Source organism: Monocercomonoides exilis, assembly GCF_001643675.1.
Source record: "Monocercomonoides exilis strain PA203 chromosome Unknown scaffold20-1493094, whole genome shotgun sequence".
In the NCBI taxonomy this organism is placed as follows: domain Eukaryota; phylum Preaxostyla; order Oxymonadida; family Polymastigidae; genus Monocercomonoides; species Monocercomonoides exilis.
The window spans coordinates 466,985-485,281 of NW_027150565.1; the positions used below are offsets into that span (position 1 = coordinate 466,985).

Here is an 18,297-nt window from a genome sequence, read left to right on the forward strand (position 1 = left end):
TTCGCTAGTCAGAAATTGCACAAAGTGGCTATGTTCTTAGCTTGTAATGCAATCCAAAAATCATATTGCCCTGAGGGCAAGAGAGCAGATTGGCCCCTTCGCACAAACAAGCTGCGCCCAGTTAGAAGAATGGCTATTATGAGGCATCCGAGATTGTAGCAGAACTTCAGGCAGATTTGGTGCAGGGACAAACGAATCAACCGCAAGAAGACCATTCGCATTCTCATTCTCTCCATGGTCTAGAATAACAAAGGAAGATATAACGCTCACCAAACGTCCTCCAAGCACAAAAAACAGTTGAAAGGATGCTGTCTAATAGCGAGTCAAGAAGTCTTTTTCAAACACACCAAGAACTGTCTGAAAAAAAAAGTGTCGTTTCAAAGAAAGTTTTAACATTCACTTAGAAATTATTCAAAAAAGAATAAAGATACCGCAATTCATTATGAAGATTCGAAAATTTGCTGTTGTGCATTTGCATGTGTCTACATATCCCATTCATTCGAATAGGCCAATTCAACTTCGATAATGCACTTTCTGTTGTCCATGAAAAAACGCGGAGTAGATATCACAAGACTCATGATGACTTCTGTAAAATTTTCAGCATTCACAGACAATTCTTCCAACGAGGAACAAGTATCAAAACATGCAATTCGGCTCAAGTGCCCAAGAGCACGAGCAGCCAAGAGCTCAAAGGGCTTTGGAATTTTCCACAAATGATCTTAATTCTTTTTCATAATGTTTGTATCATTGCAAAAGAGTTGTATATCCTCGTCTTTCGCACCAACAACTTTTAGAAGATGATAAAGCTTTCAAAGAGGATTCTCCAGCATTTCCCCTTCTTTTAACAATAATTCTTGTGCATTGAGAAATATTATTAGAAATTCAACTTGAATTATCTTTGAAATTGAAAAACAATCAAAACCACTTTTTTAAAAACCTCAATTCTTCCAACGCATCCAGCTTGCTGAAATCTGCACAATCATTTTTATCAATTTTGATTTTGTTTGTAGTGCCTGACTTCAGCATCGAATTATTCTAATTAACATTTTCAAAAAATAAAAAAGCATTTTTGATGTTGTTAAATTTTTTATTGGGTATTTCAAAGAAATAGTTAGAAAATTTTTTTTCTCTATGAATTTTGTTCCACTTAATTATTTTTTATGTTTTTTCTCAATTTCTTAATTTTCCTTTTTTTTTTTTTTTTAAATGAAATGGAAAATTGGTGACGGATGTGACAATCTCTTTTATTCTCATCATTTGGGGTTAATCAGTTATTTTATTCATGAATAAGTTTTTGCTGAAAAAAAGAACGTCCTCTATCTATTTTTGATTTATTCTTGACGTCTGTTCCTTAATAATTCTAAAAATCTCACACAACCGCATTATCACTTTGTGCCCAAAATCTTCATTCCATCATGCAGGTTTTATTTCTATTTTGGATTTGTCATTTTTTCCGACATAATTCAAAGTTATGGAAAGTTATCAATTTTTCAATTCATCTTATTTTTTTTATGTTGGGATGAATTGCTTCTTTGAATCGAAAGGAAAAATGATTATTCCTTCGCAACGCCAAAATGATCAAAGCCAAAAACATAACGGATTATCCTCAATAAATAAATATTTGGGAATTTTAATTGAATTTAACGCAAAATTCGAAGAATGCTCACCAAATGAACGATTGGTAATTGTTGTTGGAAAGAGCTGCACCGGGAAAAGCACATTGATAAATGCACTTTTAGGAGTGAAAATGAAAGAAATTTTAAGCGGAAAAATGGTGAAAATTAACGAATTAGTCAAAGGGCCAAAAATAGGAAATGGAATTCGTTCAGAAACACAGTTTGCGGAATGCTTCCAATTGAATGGCTCAACTTTATTGGATACAAGAGGGTTTGTTGGGTCAAATATCGATATAGAGGGAGACATCCTGGGTACGCTCATCTTGGAAGCAAACAAGAGAAAAGCCAAAAAGGTGATGGTCATGTATATTTCCGAAATTGATAATTACTGTAACTTATCAAAAATGACTCAAGATACAGAATTCATCAACAAAATATGTGTGGACATAGATTTGCCTATTATATTTATAGCCAATAAGTGCACTTTAAGATGGGCAGTCAGAAAAGACGAAAGCGGACAATTGGGAGATAAGATGATAGAAAAAATACAAGAGCACCTTCGCCAAGATTTTAAAAAGTTATATGAAGATCAACTGAAAGACATCAGGCAGAAGATTTTCAAGAATTCAGACATATTAACCGAAATGGAGATGATTGAAGCTCTTGAGAAAAATGTGATCGATGTAGAAGAATTGGAGAAAGAAAACATGGAAAATAGTTTGATTCAGCTCAAGGCACTGCATGTGCTGAAAAAAGCACTCGAAAACCAGAGGCTGCTGTATTATGATCCTTTAGATTTTTACTCAGTGGAAAGGATAAAATCAATGGTGAATGATGAGAATTATTATATCCAGCCAAATCGAGTTCCTTTGGGAGGAAGCACTTCCGAATCAAAGGACTTTCTGAGTACAATCTCCGAAATGGCACTGATTCTGATGCTGCTTGTGAATGCAATGACTGCCCGGCGACGAGTTCCTGCTGTTTTGCAAGAGGTGTCAAATTCATGCGGAGATTTTGCCTTTGCACTAAATAAAGCATATTCAATCATAAATGAAAAAATGAAGAAACTCGAGAACACGCTGAGCAAAATAACTATTGACACCGAACTCGGCGACAACGAGAATAGAAAAGGCAAGGAAGAAAATATTGATCCATACGAACAATTGAAAGAGGAGTATAAATCAGAGATTGCAAAACTTGACTCAAAAGAGCTTGTGAAATACGAGTCGATCAATTTCCATGAGCATGAAAACTATTTTTCGAACGAAGCAAGAATTGAGAAGAAGATTGAAGTGCCAGGCACAGAATTCAAATTTATTCCTGGGAACAAATTCACTTTTTCGGATGAAAAAACCCAGAAATCAGGCATTGAGGACGGGGTTTTTCGGGCTGTGTACAAAGCACCATCCTCTGGAATGGTTGCAGGGCAGGTGATTTCTGCCATCGCTTCACTGTAAATTCGCCGCGCCTTCGATAACAACACAAGCGAGTGTGCGGGAGAAGTTGAGCTGTATGCTCCAAGTCGCAACATTCCAGAAAATCAGGAGCAGATCCGGAAGCTGAAGGCAAAAGTGAAGAAACTGGAGGATCAAAAGGGGAATTCTCAACTTAATGCTGAGCTCATCAAAGAGTTGATGGAAGAATTCGTGGAATCCATGGAAATTATAGAGAAGAAAAAAAAAGAGGAGGAAAGGTGGAGCAACGATCAGCTTGTTCTGGTTGGATGTTTGGAGTTCTGTGAAGAGTGCGACAAGCAGTGGCAATACTACCAGGACGTTCTATTGCAGATGCATCTGTTTGTCAAGAATTATGTTCCTGAGGAGTTTATCATCAAGGCCAAAGAAGAAAAAAATGCTGAATTTGATTATTTTCAACCTTCGTCTTCTTCTACTCCTTCATCGTCATCTTCGACATCTCCTTCTGCTTCTGCTTCTGCTTCTTCAACATCACCTTCATCATCATCTTCTTCTCCTTCCGTTCTTGATCGTGATTCTTCATCTGACTGTGCTTTTGAAGCTGCTTATAAAATCTTTGAGCGATTTAGGCTCAAAGACATCAAAAAAAGAGAAAAGAGAAAAACAGAAAAAGCAGAAGAAGCTGAAGAAGAAGATGATGATGATGAAGAGTTCGAAAAAAACGAAAAAGACGAAGATGAATCGCAAGAAGAAGAAGATGGAAATTGTGAAGAAAAAACAGGAAAACGAAAACGAAAAGATGTTGAAAAAGAAAAAGGAACAGAAAAAGGAACAGAAAAAGGAAAAGATAAGGAAGAATCGTCGCATTCCTCTCCTTCATTGCAAGCAGATGAGACTCTGATGAATTTAGCGAGATTTTTTGTGGCGATGGAGGAAATGGAGGAGACAACCAGGCAGCAAAAGGACATTGTCCTGAAGACTGACGGGAAATATGATCCAAAACTTGTTGGGGCGGCTGTGAAGACAATTAAATACATTTGGAAACGAATGGGAAAGTTCAAAGCGAATTTGGATGAATTCAAAAAGTTCAAATAATAAAAACAGAAGAAAGAAAGAAAAACAGATTTCAAAATATTTGAACATTAACATTCAATTTTTTTTTTTTTTACAATGAAAAAGTGACCTTCTTTTTTGTGAGACTTTTTTTCTTTGATATATTTGTTCTGGTGAAAGCTGCCTTTCCTCTATTCATTTTTCCTTTAATATTGACTTGCTTCCAATTGGTAGTTGTGTCATATTGCTATTGTGTTTGTATTTTTATTTCACTTTTATCATGCAATTTCCATTTCTAACAAGAAAGGATTATTCCATGAAGTCTTGAAACATGTTTGAGAACATATGAAAAAACAGTAACCTCATTCTATTTGGGATATAATTGATTGTGCATATCTTCTTGTTCTCTTTTCATCAGAAGAGAGTTAGATTTTAGACAAATGAATCATAAAGGTGAACGCTTCTTTTCTTCTTTTTCACTTTATGTGAACAACAAAATTGTTTTAAAGACCATTGCAATTGTTAAAGAATGAAACAACTTCAAAAAATTAATTCATAAAATAAAAATAAAAAACAAAAATTCTTGAAAAAAAAACTCAAAATTGCAATTCACAAAATGATAAAACAATCATTTACAATAATAATCAAAAACTATTGGTTGAAGCACTTTGTTGTTTGTTTTTGAAAAGAACCTTCTTCACAAAAGCGGTCTTTCGACCAACACGTATCACCACAACTTTCCTTGTCGCAAAGTCCTTATTATAATGTCAATTATATGTGTGTTGTGCATTTTTTTAATGAAAAAATGGATAATTATACCCTTTATAAGTGTTATATTTTTTCTTTTTTATTTTTTTTGTCGATGGAACTTTGGGAACAGTTGGACGTTGCTCATCTTCAAACGAAAAAAATTGATAAATGGAAATGCAAACTGCCTTTTTGTCCTGTTACTCTCTATTACTGTGCTGTGGAAGGTAATACTTCAGAATATTGTTTATTTTTATTCATATATATTTTTAAAAAAAATATTTGAAGGTCCAATTTGCAAAGGTTTTATATCTTTCCCAACAATTGCAAGCGGCGATTATGGAGAGCTTCATAGCCTGGAACATATGGTATTTTTTGGAAATGAAAATTTTCCAGTTGGTTTTCTTGATGATTATGCACAAGAATGCCTTTCAGACGGAACCAATGCTTGGACCTCGACAGATCATACATGTTTTACTATTCGTACGGCTGGATTCAAGGGATTACTTCGTTTTATTCCTGTTTATATTGAATGCATTCTTTTTCCATCTCTATCTGAATCTTGCTTTAAGACTGAGATTCATCACATTAATGGAGAAGGAAATGATAGTGGAGTCGTTTATTCTGAAATGCAAAGTTATTATTCTTCTTCAACAGATATTATAAAATTAGAAATGAATCGTTTATTTTTCCCTTATGGAGATCCATATTCATTTGAAACTGGAGGATTGATCGAAGACATGCGAAAGTTAACACTTTCTTCTGTAAAGGAGCATCATCGAATGTTTTACAGGCCAGAAAACATGGCAATAACGCTGACGGGAACCATTCCAATGATTGAGATTTTTAAAAACCTAAATCCAATAATGAACAAGCTTAACGATCTGTATTCTAAAATGCAATTGAGGCCGTATTCCTTACCGTTGCTCGAATGCATTAAGAAGCAACTGCAAAGAGATTCAGATAATGTAAGTTTAATCGATCAACATAAAGATTCATCAAATCAAATCACTTCAAAGTTTCAACAGAACATAAAATCAAAGTTTCCAGCAGCAACAGGGACTCTAAGCATTAAGGATAATAAAAAGCGTGTGATGGTCACGTCTCAAATGTTAATTCCCTCTGAAGAAAGCTCCTCTGATCCTCAGAAAGGGGAACAGTCGGACAAGCAGCAAGAAGACGGTGAATCAGCAGCCCACAAGAAATCTGAGCATTCCTCCTCCAGTTCCGCTACATGCGATGTTCTTCTCGCATTTACGGGACCAGATGCTCGCGACATGCTGACATATGACGCATTGGACATGTTGTGGGACTATCTTGCAAACGGCTCTTCCTCTCCTCTTCAGTCTGTGTTGATTGACGTTGGTGCCAAGTTGCTGAAGGCAGCTCCCACAAGCACTTCGAGTTCTGATTCGCTGCGCAAAACAGAAGAGTCGGCAGCACACAGTTGCAGATGCTCGTCAGAGTGTTCTGAGAAAGAAAATGAGAAAATCCCATTATGTGCCAAGCTGAGGTATTTGGTTGACAATGACCCGCGAAGGACGCAAAGCCTGAAATTGCTGTCTGTCCCTATGGAGCTCGTGTGTGCTGCCAAAGAAATGGTGATGGCTGTGCTGGAGCGTGTGGCAAAGTGCGATGAAGAGAGTGAAGGAGATGTTGGGCAGCAGGATACTGTTGAAGAAGAGTCAAACTCGATAAAAAAAGACGATGAAGAAGCAAATAAGAATGACGAAAAAATGGACAGAAAAGGCAGTGAAATGAATACTGGAAGTGATGACGATGATGATAGTGATGATGATGATGACGACGACGAAAGTGAAGAAGAAGAGGAGGAGGAAGAAGATGAAGAAGATGAAGAAGAAGATGGTGATGCTCATAAAAATACTGAGCAAACGAAGCAATCAGTCACGCAAGCAAACACTGCAGCGGCATCTGTTCACAAAGGAAGAACTTTCATTTCATCATCAGTTGATGCTCTTCTTCAAACATCTTCGGCATCTCGAGCATCACCAAGTTCGCCTTCAGCCCACACGTTTGTTCTGCCTTCTTTGGCTTCACTGAAACGAGGAATTGACATGAAGCAGCTGCGCACTGTTATAAGCAGCCAAATAAAATCTAATATTGAAGAAGAAGAAAATGAAGCAAGCGATTTGATTAGTAGCATCACTATTGAAGATCAAGTGCTTGGAACTGTGTTTGATCAGCTGACAAAGGAGGAAGATGCAAAGAAGGGAGAAGAAAGAAGAAGCAAAACTTCTGATTCATCTTCCTCAGAGTTAAAGTCAAAGCAAACGTATCTTCAGTCTCTTTGTGGACGAAACGAGCGTTTGACTTATCTTCTGAAGCAACCTGAGTCGTATTTCATTTCTGTGCTGCGTCAGTGGATTGTCAACAACACTTTGTATGCTGTGGAAGCAATCCCTTCTGTAAAGTTTTCTGAAGAAGAAAGAGAGAAAGAGTCAAAGCGCATTGAAGCCCAAAGAGCAGCACTGGGGCCGGAGGGTCTGAAGAGATGTGAGGATGAGCTGAATGCAGCTGTGGAAGACAACAAGCATGGCATTTATGTGTTTGATGGGAAAGATGAAGTGGAGATTGTTGAAGGAGAAAGTAACGAATGTGCATCTTCTTCTGCTGGAAAGGGAAAGAGCAAGGCAGCACAGAGAAAGAAAATTATGCATTATTCATTGCCAGTCACAAAGCCTGAGATGGAATCGATCCCATCAATTGCAATCTTCCCATGTGTCAATGACTCCATCCCCTCTTTTTTGAGCACTCTGAATCCAACTGCAGAAAATGACTCTCATTACGATAAAAAAGACACAACAGAAAAAAATATCAAAGAGACTTCAGTTGAATTGATGAAAGATAAGCCAAGCCCCCTGACAGATTTGAGGCTTAATGCGCAGTCTGAATTTCCGATTTTCACAGAGATTATGCATGTTCCATCGACACGCGTAATTAAAGTTCAACTTTATACTCCAATTTTAGTTCACCCATCTGTTGTAACTTCGTCTGTTTCACCAGATATTCCTCAATATCTTTTGCCCTACTTCACATTGCTTCAAACAACCATGTTTGATTCTGATGTGATATTTGAGAAAGGCCAAATTCCTCATTCAGACCAGCCACAGTCATCTCCAGCCTCTTCCTCTTCCTCTTCCTCCTCATCTTCTTCAGTCGAAACAGCCTCAGAACTCCCGTCTAATTGCTTTATGATAAAGCACAAATCTCTCCAAGTGCAGCTTGATGCGCATTTCGATTCCTATGATTGTTCTGTCGGAAACAACGGAGGAGGGGCAAGCTGCCCGTTTGCGAGTGGAAGTTCTGTGAATTGGCTGGTGGTGGAGATGTCGACTGTGCTGGACGACACTGCTACAAAAGAAAACAGCAGATCGCAAGATGAGGAGCCATGTGATGGAGAAAACATTGACGATCCGCTGGCTCTTCTCCTTGGCTATCTTTCTTCGTTCATTTTTTATTCTGGCATCTGCTCTTCCCCACAGCTGCTGCTGTCTCATTGTCGCCGTCTGCTTCAGCTGAGCTTAAATAATCGAAAGAAAGACGAGAACATTCTGGTTTCGTTGTACAATCATGAACTTTATTCGGGTGTTTCTCCATCTGACAGATCGATTAGCAGTATTGATCAGGAAAGCTGGCTCAGAGACATCATACCTTCGTTAAAGAAAGAAGCATCAAACTTTAAAAAGCCAAAGAATTGTAATAAAAAAGCAGAAAACTCGGATGTGGACGCATTACCTCGATTGTCACATAATTGTCAGTCATTTACAGCAGACTTCTACAAACTTGTTACATTTCTTTGTCATCCTGACAGGCTGCGTCATTCAAAATTGTTTATTTCAGCTAATTTTGCTCATCCGTCTCTTAATAAATCCAGAAACAATTTCAAGCAACTTGTGAATGAAATGATAAATAGAGCAGAAAGAATAAGAAAAGTGCGAAATGAATATATGAAGAAAAAGTGGATGCTAACTTTAAATGAAGAATTTTCAGATTCATTGGAGCCTCCGCAAAGCGAAAAATGTGATTGCTGCGATGATGATGAAGATCAAATACTTGGAGATTCAATGGAAATTGAACAGAAATGCAAGCAGAACGATTCGAATGACCTTTCCTTTAAAAAAATTGCATCAGAGTTTAGCATCATGAAAAAGTTTCCTTTATCGTCTTCTCTTTTCTCGATGTGGCCTTCGTGTTTATCGCAGTTCTATCCTCATCTTATAAGTTCATCACCTTCTTCAGATGATCATTCAAAAGAAGGAAAAATCATTGCAGCACTACAGAGTTATTCACACAGCAATCCTTTGAATCGTCATGTCATATTTGCTCTTCCTTCGACTGACTCAAGTAACATTTTTATCACAGCTCCTGGACTTACATCGCATAACCTCATTGGAAGAAACTGCATACCATCTACAGACAGATCAGAAGCAGCTAAAAATATTGCTGATGAAAATGAGCGGAACGATTACGCTGCGCTTTCGCTGCTGACGTATTTGATCAACTCGGGTGAAGGAGTGCTGTACCAGTCGGTTCGAAGCAAAGGGCTGTGCTACGGGTGCTCCGTGGACATGTATGTGAGCGATGGCTGTGTTGGGCTTTCGCTGTCTAACTGTGTTGATCCTGTGGGTGCTTTGTCTGAAGCTAAAAAGAGTTTAACCACACTGAAAATAGAAGGTTGGGATGCCAAAGGGAAAGGAGAAACTGAGAACTCCATTGAAGAATTAAAATCAAGGAAATCAGAGCTTGAGGGCTGTCTTAAATCTGATTCATGCGATTCAGCGTCTTCTTTAGCAGAAGATGTTGATCACGATCGACGTGGCGAACAAACCGCCAGAATAGTAATATCTCCTTCGACATTACAGCGAGCCCGCTCATCGTGTCTCTTTACTGAACTTTTTAGATTGGAGCAGCCTTCAGATGTTGTTTCAAAAGAGACTGCTTTCGTTTTTCGAACAAAATGTTGGGGAGACGAAGAAACAAGCGGGGAACAGATCGAGGAAAAAGGAGAGAAGATTGGGAACGATGAGATGAAAGTGGCTCATACAGCAAGGGAATGGATGAACACCTATCTTTCTCAGATCAATGTATGCATTAAAAATTATTGTTATTGTTTAAATTTTTTTAAATTTGTTATTTTTTTTATTGTAATGATGTTATATGTATTTATATTTTTAGAAAGTCGATGCGAAGGCCATGTCCGAAGTCCACTCAAGGTATATACAACAGCTGTTTAATCCCGAGCAAACTATTTGCACTGTCGTGTGCCCCTCAAGTCAGTTGGAACGCATTACAGAGGAGTTTAAATCACGCTTTGGGATGCATTTGACAATATTACATTCCTTTGACGAAATTAGGCACCTAAATCAAGGGGTTCAATGATATGGTTCAATCTTTTCGTTCATTCATGAAATGGAGAATGTGATTTTTGAGCAAAACAGAACGAAGATATCAAAGAGTTTGCTTGTAGTTGCGCACAAATCCGTGCTTTAATAATTTACAGCATTCATTGAATTTTATCGAATGACATTATTTGTTCAAATTTTTGTGATTGCACATGATGAAAAAATATTTTTCTGATTCTTGTCAACGATAATTCAAATTCGAAAAACACAATTTTCCTTTTTTAATAATTTTTAACAAAATAATGATATATGGCTGAACCTTTTTGAAATCATTCTTTCTGTCGAGTTTTGATCAAAATATTGTTCTCAATGAGGTTTTTTAAAAAAATGAGTTGAAATAGGGAACACTTATTGTTTATGACACTTCTATTGTAATAACAAATATTGACACAAATCCCATTGGGATTTAATGTTTGAACAAAACTCGAACTAAAGAATGATTTTTAAAAGGATCAGTCATATAAACGAATTCTTTAAGCAATTGGTTGTCTCTGTCAAATTGAATTTTAATATGTTTTCAATTGCAAAATACATCTTTGTCTTTATTAGAACAATTTTCAATTATTTCGATAAGTTCTTATATAAAAAAATTTTAAAACTTTTCTTGAAAAACCTCAATCTTTTTTTGACTTATTCTGCTTTCATGTCATTTCAAATGAAACATTTTTGATAGAATAAAGTGGAGAAATATTGTTAAAAATGAAATGATGCACAAACGAAAGAGAGGAGAAAATTTCTTGACACAAAAATATTCGTCCTATTTATTTTTGGAATATTTTTTCTTTTGATGGAAAATACGTCCTTTTAAAGCTTTTTTTGTTCAAGGCATTGAAAAATTGTTTCACACATAACTTTATTTTTCTTTCTCAGATTTCAAAATAAATATGATTTTCATATCCCAAAACAGGCATCGTTGAAATCAAAACATTAAATTTTCCAATAAATAACGAATATCATAAAATCGACCCATTTTTATTGTGTCTTTTGAATTCAAAAACTCAACGAAAAATTAATAATTTCTCTGAGAAAATGCCAAAAGTGAAATATTTTGCCCCACTTCACAAATCAAAAACTTTCCTCAATGAATCGTATAAAAAAATCAAACATCGGAATCAATTCATATTAATATTTAAAGATTATTTAAGAATAATACAATCTATTTACGTTGAATTCAGAATAAGAAATAAAATTTTAATCCATTATTGTTGTCTTTTTTTTTTTAAAAGTGACAGGTTAAACCAATTAGCCGAAAAACATGAAAAAGCGACAACTGTAAAAAAACTTAATTTACAAAAGATTAAACATGGAAAGGAAATTTTTCTTTTCTGCATGGTTCGTTTTATCTAAAATAATTTCTCTTGTGTTTATTATATCGTTGTTTCAAATGATCGTTGTTCAACTTTTTGATTAGTGAAGAACTTCGTCTTTTTTTTGATTTTTTTTTCAGATGGGGCAAAATATTTCACTTCAGGCATTTTTATTGAAAAATTATGCATTTTCGATTAACTTTTTTATATCAAAAAGCACAATAAAAATGGGTCATTTTTTGACATTCGTGAAATATTGGAAAACTTTATGTTTTGATTTCAATGATGCCTGTTAACGGGAATGAAAATCAAATTTATTTTGAAATCGGAGCAAGCGAAACAATGTTATGAGTGAAACAATTTTTTCAAGCTTTGTGCATAAAAAGCTTGAAAGTCCATATTTTACCCCAGATAAAAGAATTTGATACAATTTTCTTTCTTTCTTTCTTTCTTTTCTTTTCTTTTGACCTTTCAGGCTCCAATTTTAAAAAAATTTGAATTGCTTTTCAAATAATTTACCTCTGCTTGTAAAAAAAGGTCAGAAAATTTGAATTTGTTAGTCAAACTGCAATTTTGATATCTAACTTTGCATCATCCAAGCCGTTTTTGCACCTGCTTGCATATTGCTTTTATTGCCTTTTCATTTTCCAGGAAAATTATTCAACAGGAATCTATCTCAAAGTTTCTCTTTCATTGAATGAAACTTCTTCTATCGTTTCAGCATTTTTGATTGGTGATATGTCTTCTATTCCTTCAACAGTGCCATGATATCCTCTGTCTGCCATCACTTTCCAACGTATTTATCCTTCATTCAATCCATATTCATTTCTTTTATTATTCAATATTTTGTAATGTTCTTCAATAACTTTTTGCCTCGTTTTTGATAAAAAAAAAAAATTGAAAGTTATTCTAGACAACTTATGAAGCAAACAAAACTTTAAAAGGATATCAAGCTGCAACTGCGACCTGTATTTTCAATCGGGAGACTTTTTGATTCCCATCCTAAAACAATTTTTGATTTTCAAAACTGCTTATTGGATTATCTGTTCAAATTGATATTTCATCAGCAAGATATGCAACATTTCAGAAAAAATTTCCAGTATCTGAATAGAGAGGACTCCTTTTCTCGATGTCCATTCTTCTCAAAATATATTTTTGAAAGGATTGAACGTATTTGAGAAAAAGCATTAGAAAAAATATGGCCACTATTGTGAAATTAAATCACAATAATTGTTTGTGTAGTTCCTGAATTCAGTAATTAGATGTGATAAAGCATTTTGTCAAAAAAAATTAAAGAACCTCTTGGTTCTTTTTTTGGTGAAAGGCATATTTCATTCTCAAGTTTGCTCCAAAGTCGTATCATTGTTTTTCTGTAAATTAATATTTGTTAAGAGATTTTATGGTGAATGAGAACAAAACGTACTGTTCAAAAAATAACACAAATAAAGTTTTATTTCCAAAAAAAAAGCAAGACTCAATGGATACAAAGCAATCAATAAAATTGTAACATTCATTTTCGACTCAAAATTCCAGTGATAAATAATCGCCTTTTTCATCAAAAAATCTATGATCAAACCCTAATAATATAATTTCTCATAATTTCTAATTAGGTTTAAGAGAGGCTATTGGTATCAATGCCTTCACAACGAGTGAATTAGTGTATAATATAAATTAAAATATGAACCTAAATCACTGATTAGGGTATTATTTATCAAAAAAAGACTTGAAACAGGTGATTTGTTGATGAAGAATTTCATAAATGGGTCACCAATTCAATTATTCGAATTCGACAAAATTTACCAGTAAAAATATCCCACATGGACTTATTACTTATTTTGATAACGAACATTCACGTTTTAAAAAGCATTTTGAACAGTACGTTTTGTTCCCACTTACCGATTTTATTTTGTGACAACAATAAAACAGCATTCATATTGGCATGAGAGCAAATAATATCCAATTTTGAAGTCTATGTGTTCTTTTAAAAGCATATACATAAAAAAATAACATGCCTTTTGAATTATCAAATCAAACATTTTTTATGTTTAATCTATTATCATCTTTTGAAACAATCAAATAAAAACGGTTACGATCAATATTGAAGTTAATTTGTTTAAAAATACGTGCTATGATTTGGGTTGCGTGCATGCTTTGCTATTTGTGCAATAGTAATTTCATAGAAGGGCATAAAGGTCAAACAAACAATTACAACAAAGTAAAAGAAGAAGCACTGCACAAAGAGAATATTATTAGTGTTTTTGAAAGAATTAATCATCAGAAACAAAATTTCACATTATATGTGCTAGAGCAAGATTACATCATTGAAGAAGAGAAATATTGTGTAGCCGCGGAAAATGAAAGGGAATTCGATGAAATTGCAAATAAAAGTATCTTATTTAAAATGGAAGAACCCTCAGAGGTGTGTAACAAAATTGCAAAAAAAGAAATGGTAAGCAACGAGGAAAATAAAGCGAACGTGGATGGAGAAAATGGAGTTGATAGCGAAGAATGCGGCCAAAATGGAAAAGTCCCGTGCAAAACCATAAAGAAGGCAGTGGAGCACTGCAAACCAAAAAGCACACTAACAATTCACATTGCAGAAAGCTGCAACAAATACGACTTTGAGCCAATAGTTATTGAAGGATGCAAAATCTATATATTAATCGGTTGGTTTAAAAAAGCTCGAATTTCCACAGCTTTGGACGAAAACAAAGTGCAAGAAGGGGATGCATTGTTTAATGTGAAAGGCGAGGGTCACTTTTACATGTGCAGAGCAGACATATGTGTGGACACAAAACGAGAAAGCGGACGAAATCAGGGATTCATTGCTGTTGAGGGAGAGGGGTCAGAGGTGGAACTGGACACTTTGAATATCAGCAACATGGATTCGAATAATGCACTTAACTGTGTGCTGATTCAATGCAAATTAGGAGGGTTGAATCTTCGAACAGTCAAGATCTCACAGTTTAACTCCTTTAATGCATTGATATTTGCCGAAGCTTCTCAAAAAGTTTATGCGTATGATTTAACTTTGGAAGCAATTTTCACACGGAGCAAAACTCAATCAGTCATCACAATTCTGGGGGAGTGTAGATCAACATATTTTGATAATTGTGAAATTTCAAATTGCCAATCGACAGATCACAAACTTGGAGGAGCAGTTTATTTGGAAATTGAGAATGAAGAACATTCTTATTTATTTCAAGACTGCTGCTTTTCGAACTGTTCGTGCAAAGATACAAATGCGAACATTGAAAAAAGGAATGAGCAGCAAAATGACGAGTCAAAAGGAGGAGCAATATATATTCGAGTGGCCGATGAAGCGACTGAAAAACTGAAGTTATCATTAAAAGGGATGATTATTTCAGACTGCACAGCAGACAAAGGGGAATATATTTTCATGTCTCTTCCAGCAGGAAGAGAGCAGATTGACGAAAATGAATTTTCGCTGGAAATGGAAGGGATATACGGGAAGGCTAATTATGTATTATTGGAAGTCAGGAGAGGGGATGTTGCAGATATTGATCTTTTGGCAGACGATAGAAACAGACTGCTGTATTATTCAGCAAATATTTATGTGGGAGGTGACAAAGCAAGCAACAAGGATTCATGCGGGAGAAAAGAAGAACCATGCGATATGATCAGCGCAACCATCAAGCACAATCTAAGATATAATTATTTGACACTGAACATCATTGAAAGGGTACTTGTTAATGAACCATTGTTGGGTTTTCAGCATGTTAGTATTTCATCAATGTTAGCTGCTTTTTCAGTGCCTTTCTCAACGACAGAACAGAACAGAGGAATACTTCGAATCGGAGCAAATTTGAAGGCTGGAGGATCGATTGCTGTGTTTGGAGAAGGAAACACCTTCGTTACACTTCAACATTTTGATATTGAATATCCGGATGCAATTGAAGGAGACGCGCTCAATTTAATTCATGGATCATATGGACTGACAATCGCTGATGTTGTCTTTAGACCATGGTACACTGGATTAGAGGGCGAAAATGTTCTTGGAGGAGAAGGAAAGCTTCTTCCATATAAATTGATTGAGTGCAATATTGTGAATGGAAACATTTCACAGCTTACCATTTATGGGAGAAACAGAAACATCACAAGAAAAAATCAACGTATAAGCGATGAAGCTAACAAGAGACTCTCAGTAATGGAAGGCGATCTTGAAAAGGAGAGAATCGATCAAATGAACGAAGTGGAAAAGCCATTGTGCTCTTGGGATTCGGGGCTATTTTTTCTGAATATTTCGTCTATTACGCATGTAAATGACAGTAAATTTATTGACATAAGTGATGGTGTTTTCTATTCATTGAAATCGAGTTTGAATCTGCGTAATTGCAGCTTTGTAAACAATCATCCTGCTGATCAAGATTGGGAAAAATATCCCTCATTGCGCCACAACATTCGATTCGATGGAAGTGAGAATTATTCGATTGATATTGACTCATTGATGTCTGGAAGTGATGGATTGGATGGAAAGCCGTTTGGAATTATTTCAGAAGTAAAAGCAGGCGGAACAGCTTTTGAGAACATGGATTCGTATTTCTTTTCTCCTGTTTTTAAGGACATAACACTGAAAAGAGAAGAAACAAGCAAAAAGAATGAAATGCAAAATAAAGAGGAAAGTCAAAAAGAGATTGAAGCCGTTGTGCATGGATCGTATCTGTTTCCTTGTGGACTGACGTTAGAAGCTTCGAAAAAAAAGAAAGGAGAAGAAATGAAATGGACAAATTGCCCTGTTTCAGAATATACAAATGAGACAGAAATGAAAGTGAGGATTCCTCCATCTTTGTTAGAAGTGGATGACTACACATCAGTTGTCTGCCGCTTGACTTATTCGAGTGGGATTATTGATGGAGAGAATAAGCATTCTTCAAATGTTATCTTGGTGAAACAGAAGAAAGACGATCCAAAGGCAATGCCTACCACACATCTTGTTGTAATCATTGTTTCTACAATCGTTTTTACGATTGTCGTGGTGGTGATTGTGATTGTGACCGTTGTGTGTGTGGTCAGAAGCGAAAAACGAAGGCAATACACAGAAATCAATGAGGTGAATATTTGTGATTGATTTTATAAAATGTTAGCGATTGTTTAGTTATGTTTGTTAAAAGATTATAATGAAGCGATTAGTTTATTTTAACATTTGGATTTTTTTGTTATTTTATCTTTTTTTCTTTACCTCATTCATGAAGTTTTAGAATTTACAATTCATATGGAATATTTTTAAACATATGATAGCATTGAGTTTATATTTTTCTTCTTTTTTTCGTTGAAGTGCTTAATTGTTTTATGTTTTTCCTTCTTTTTTCAAAGATTGTAAAAATTTGAATGTTACAATGAACATTTTTTTTTCATGATGGAATATTTTATAAAAGAGTTCATAATCATGGAAGATCGAGAACCGAAAAAAAAATACTTCTGTCACAAAGGAGAACAATAAAAATGAAAACGAATTAATTGAAAGAAGATTATCTGGTCCATTCACAAATCAAAATCGAAGCAGCACGTTGAACAACTTAAAAAATTATGAATTTCAATCCTCTTTTGCTTCTTTAATTTGATAACATTTTTTGATAAGCAAAAAATAAAATCAAAATGTTGTTCTTTCCACTTCTATTCATTTTATCTTCAAATATTTGATTTTTATTGAAATATTATACAACAGCATTTTTTGATTTCAAAAAAGAAAAGAAACTTTAATATCAAATTACATCCTTTTGTTGAACAATAATCTTCTTTCTCAAAAAAAAGAAAAAATACGAAATACAAAGTTTTTTAAACAAATGAATAAAAATGAAGCAAAAACAAATTCCTTTCAGAAATAAATCTTTCTGTAATCAGTCAAAAATAATCTATTAATATTTAATAAATAAAATTATTATCATTAATAAAATAAAAAATTCTTTTAAAATTAAAAATCATTTCAAAAACATTATCAGATGGTAGTGCATGAATCCGGTTTATTCGACATCCCACCTCATTGGAGAATGGTATCAGAAATAGGTTGGATAGTATACATCATTTGTTTTCAATAATAAAAATTTCACTTCCCTCCGCATACTTTTAAAACCAGCATTTTCAATGAAGAGTCAAGATTATTTTCTTCGAAAAAATCTAAAATAAATACAAACAGAATAGAGAAAAAAAATTAACAAGTATTTTCACAAATATCATTCAATTTCACAAAAATATAAACAACACTCTTTCAAAAATAAAAATTAGCGTTCAGACAGCCATGGGTTATCCATTCATATTTAAATATCGGAAGTGGACAAAAAAATATCTAGCGTGTCCCATTCAAATCATCATTCACAAATTATCTTTGACTCACCCTGAAGTGCATCACATACTTATTTATTTCATATTCAGTTCTTTCTTTCTTTCTTTTTTTTCTCCTAAATTTACACTTTAAAAAATAAAGAAAAAGAAAATATTTGCTTTTGAATGGAACAATAATATTAAAAAAATAGAACAAAAACAAAAGAATCTTCCATGTATGTAACAGATCTTTTTCAATGTAATTAGATCAGATCCTGACTTTCATGGGCTTTTATCAATTCCTTAACTCCATTTGACTCTATCAATTTTCATACCTTTATGATGTACTTTTCTCCCAAGCATATTTTCTCTTTTTTTTCTTTTCAAATGAGTACGAATATTATTTTAATCTCTCAGCACGCACATGCTTTCATAACAACAAATATCCGAAAATTTG

The 18,297-nt window shown here is 34.6% G+C and overlaps 4 protein-coding genes across 4 annotated transcripts; all 4 read left to right on the plus strand.

The window, feature by feature from the left end:
* Window positions 1–1,771: 1,771 nt before the first annotated feature.
* MONOS_13033 (uncharacterized protein) lies at window positions 1,772–3,073 on the plus strand (the record flags this gene model as incomplete). The annotated part of the gene is made up of 1 exon (XM_067865709.1): window positions 1,772–3,073. The coding sequence occupies one exon, from the start codon at window positions 1,772–1,774 to the stop codon at window positions 3,071–3,073; it is 1,302 nt and encodes a 433-aa protein (XP_067728078.1).
* A 140-nt stretch (window positions 3,074–3,213) lies between these two features.
* MONOS_13032 (uncharacterized protein) lies at window positions 3,214–4,405 on the plus strand. The gene has a single exon (XM_067865708.1). The coding sequence runs from the start codon at window positions 3,251–3,253 to the stop codon at window positions 4,124–4,126; it is 876 nt and encodes a 291-aa protein (XP_067728079.1). The 5' UTR covers window positions 3,214–3,250; the 3' UTR covers window positions 4,127–4,405.
* Window positions 4,406–4,920: 515 nt separating this feature from the next.
* Window positions 4,921–11,193, plus strand: MONOS_13031 (putative zinc metalloprotease). Its single transcript, XM_067865707.1, has 3 exons — window positions 4,921–5,058; window positions 5,120–9,936; window positions 10,028–11,193. The coding sequence occupies exons 1-3, from the start codon at window positions 4,947–4,949 to the stop codon at window positions 10,229–10,231; spliced, it is 5,133 nt and encodes a 1,710-aa protein (XP_067728080.1). The 5' UTR covers window positions 4,921–4,946; the 3' UTR covers window positions 10,232–11,193.
* Window positions 11,194–13,649: 2,456 nt separating this feature from the next.
* On the plus strand, window positions 13,650–16,913 carry MONOS_145 (uncharacterized protein). The gene has a single exon (XM_067867305.1). The coding sequence runs from the start codon at window positions 13,690–13,692 to the stop codon at window positions 16,648–16,650; it is 2,961 nt and encodes a 986-aa protein (XP_067728081.1). The 5' UTR covers window positions 13,650–13,689; the 3' UTR covers window positions 16,651–16,913.
* The last annotated feature ends 1,384 nt before the right edge of the window (window positions 16,914–18,297 follow it).

Excerpts from the sequence above, each read along its gene's own strand:
- MONOS_13031 (XM_067865707.1), top strand. The coding sequence starts at position 4,947 with ATGGAACTTTGGGAACAGTTGGACGTTGCTCATCTTCAAACGAAAAAA. Across the intron at positions 5,059-5,119 it reads CTATTACTGTGCTGTGGAAG|GTCCAATTTGCAAAGGTTTT; the intron begins GTAATACTTCAG and ends AAATATTTGAAG. Across the intron at positions 9,937-10,027 it reads CCTATCTTTCTCAGATCAAT|AAAGTCGATGCGAAGGCCAT; the intron begins GTATGCATTAAA and ends TTATATTTTTAG.
- MONOS_13032 (XM_067865708.1), top strand. The coding sequence starts at position 3,251 with ATGGAAGAATTCGTGGAATCCATGGAAATTATAGAGAAGAAAAAAAAA.
- MONOS_145 (XM_067867305.1), top strand. The coding sequence starts at position 13,690 with ATGATTTGGGTTGCGTGCATGCTTTGCTATTTGTGCAATAGTAATTTC.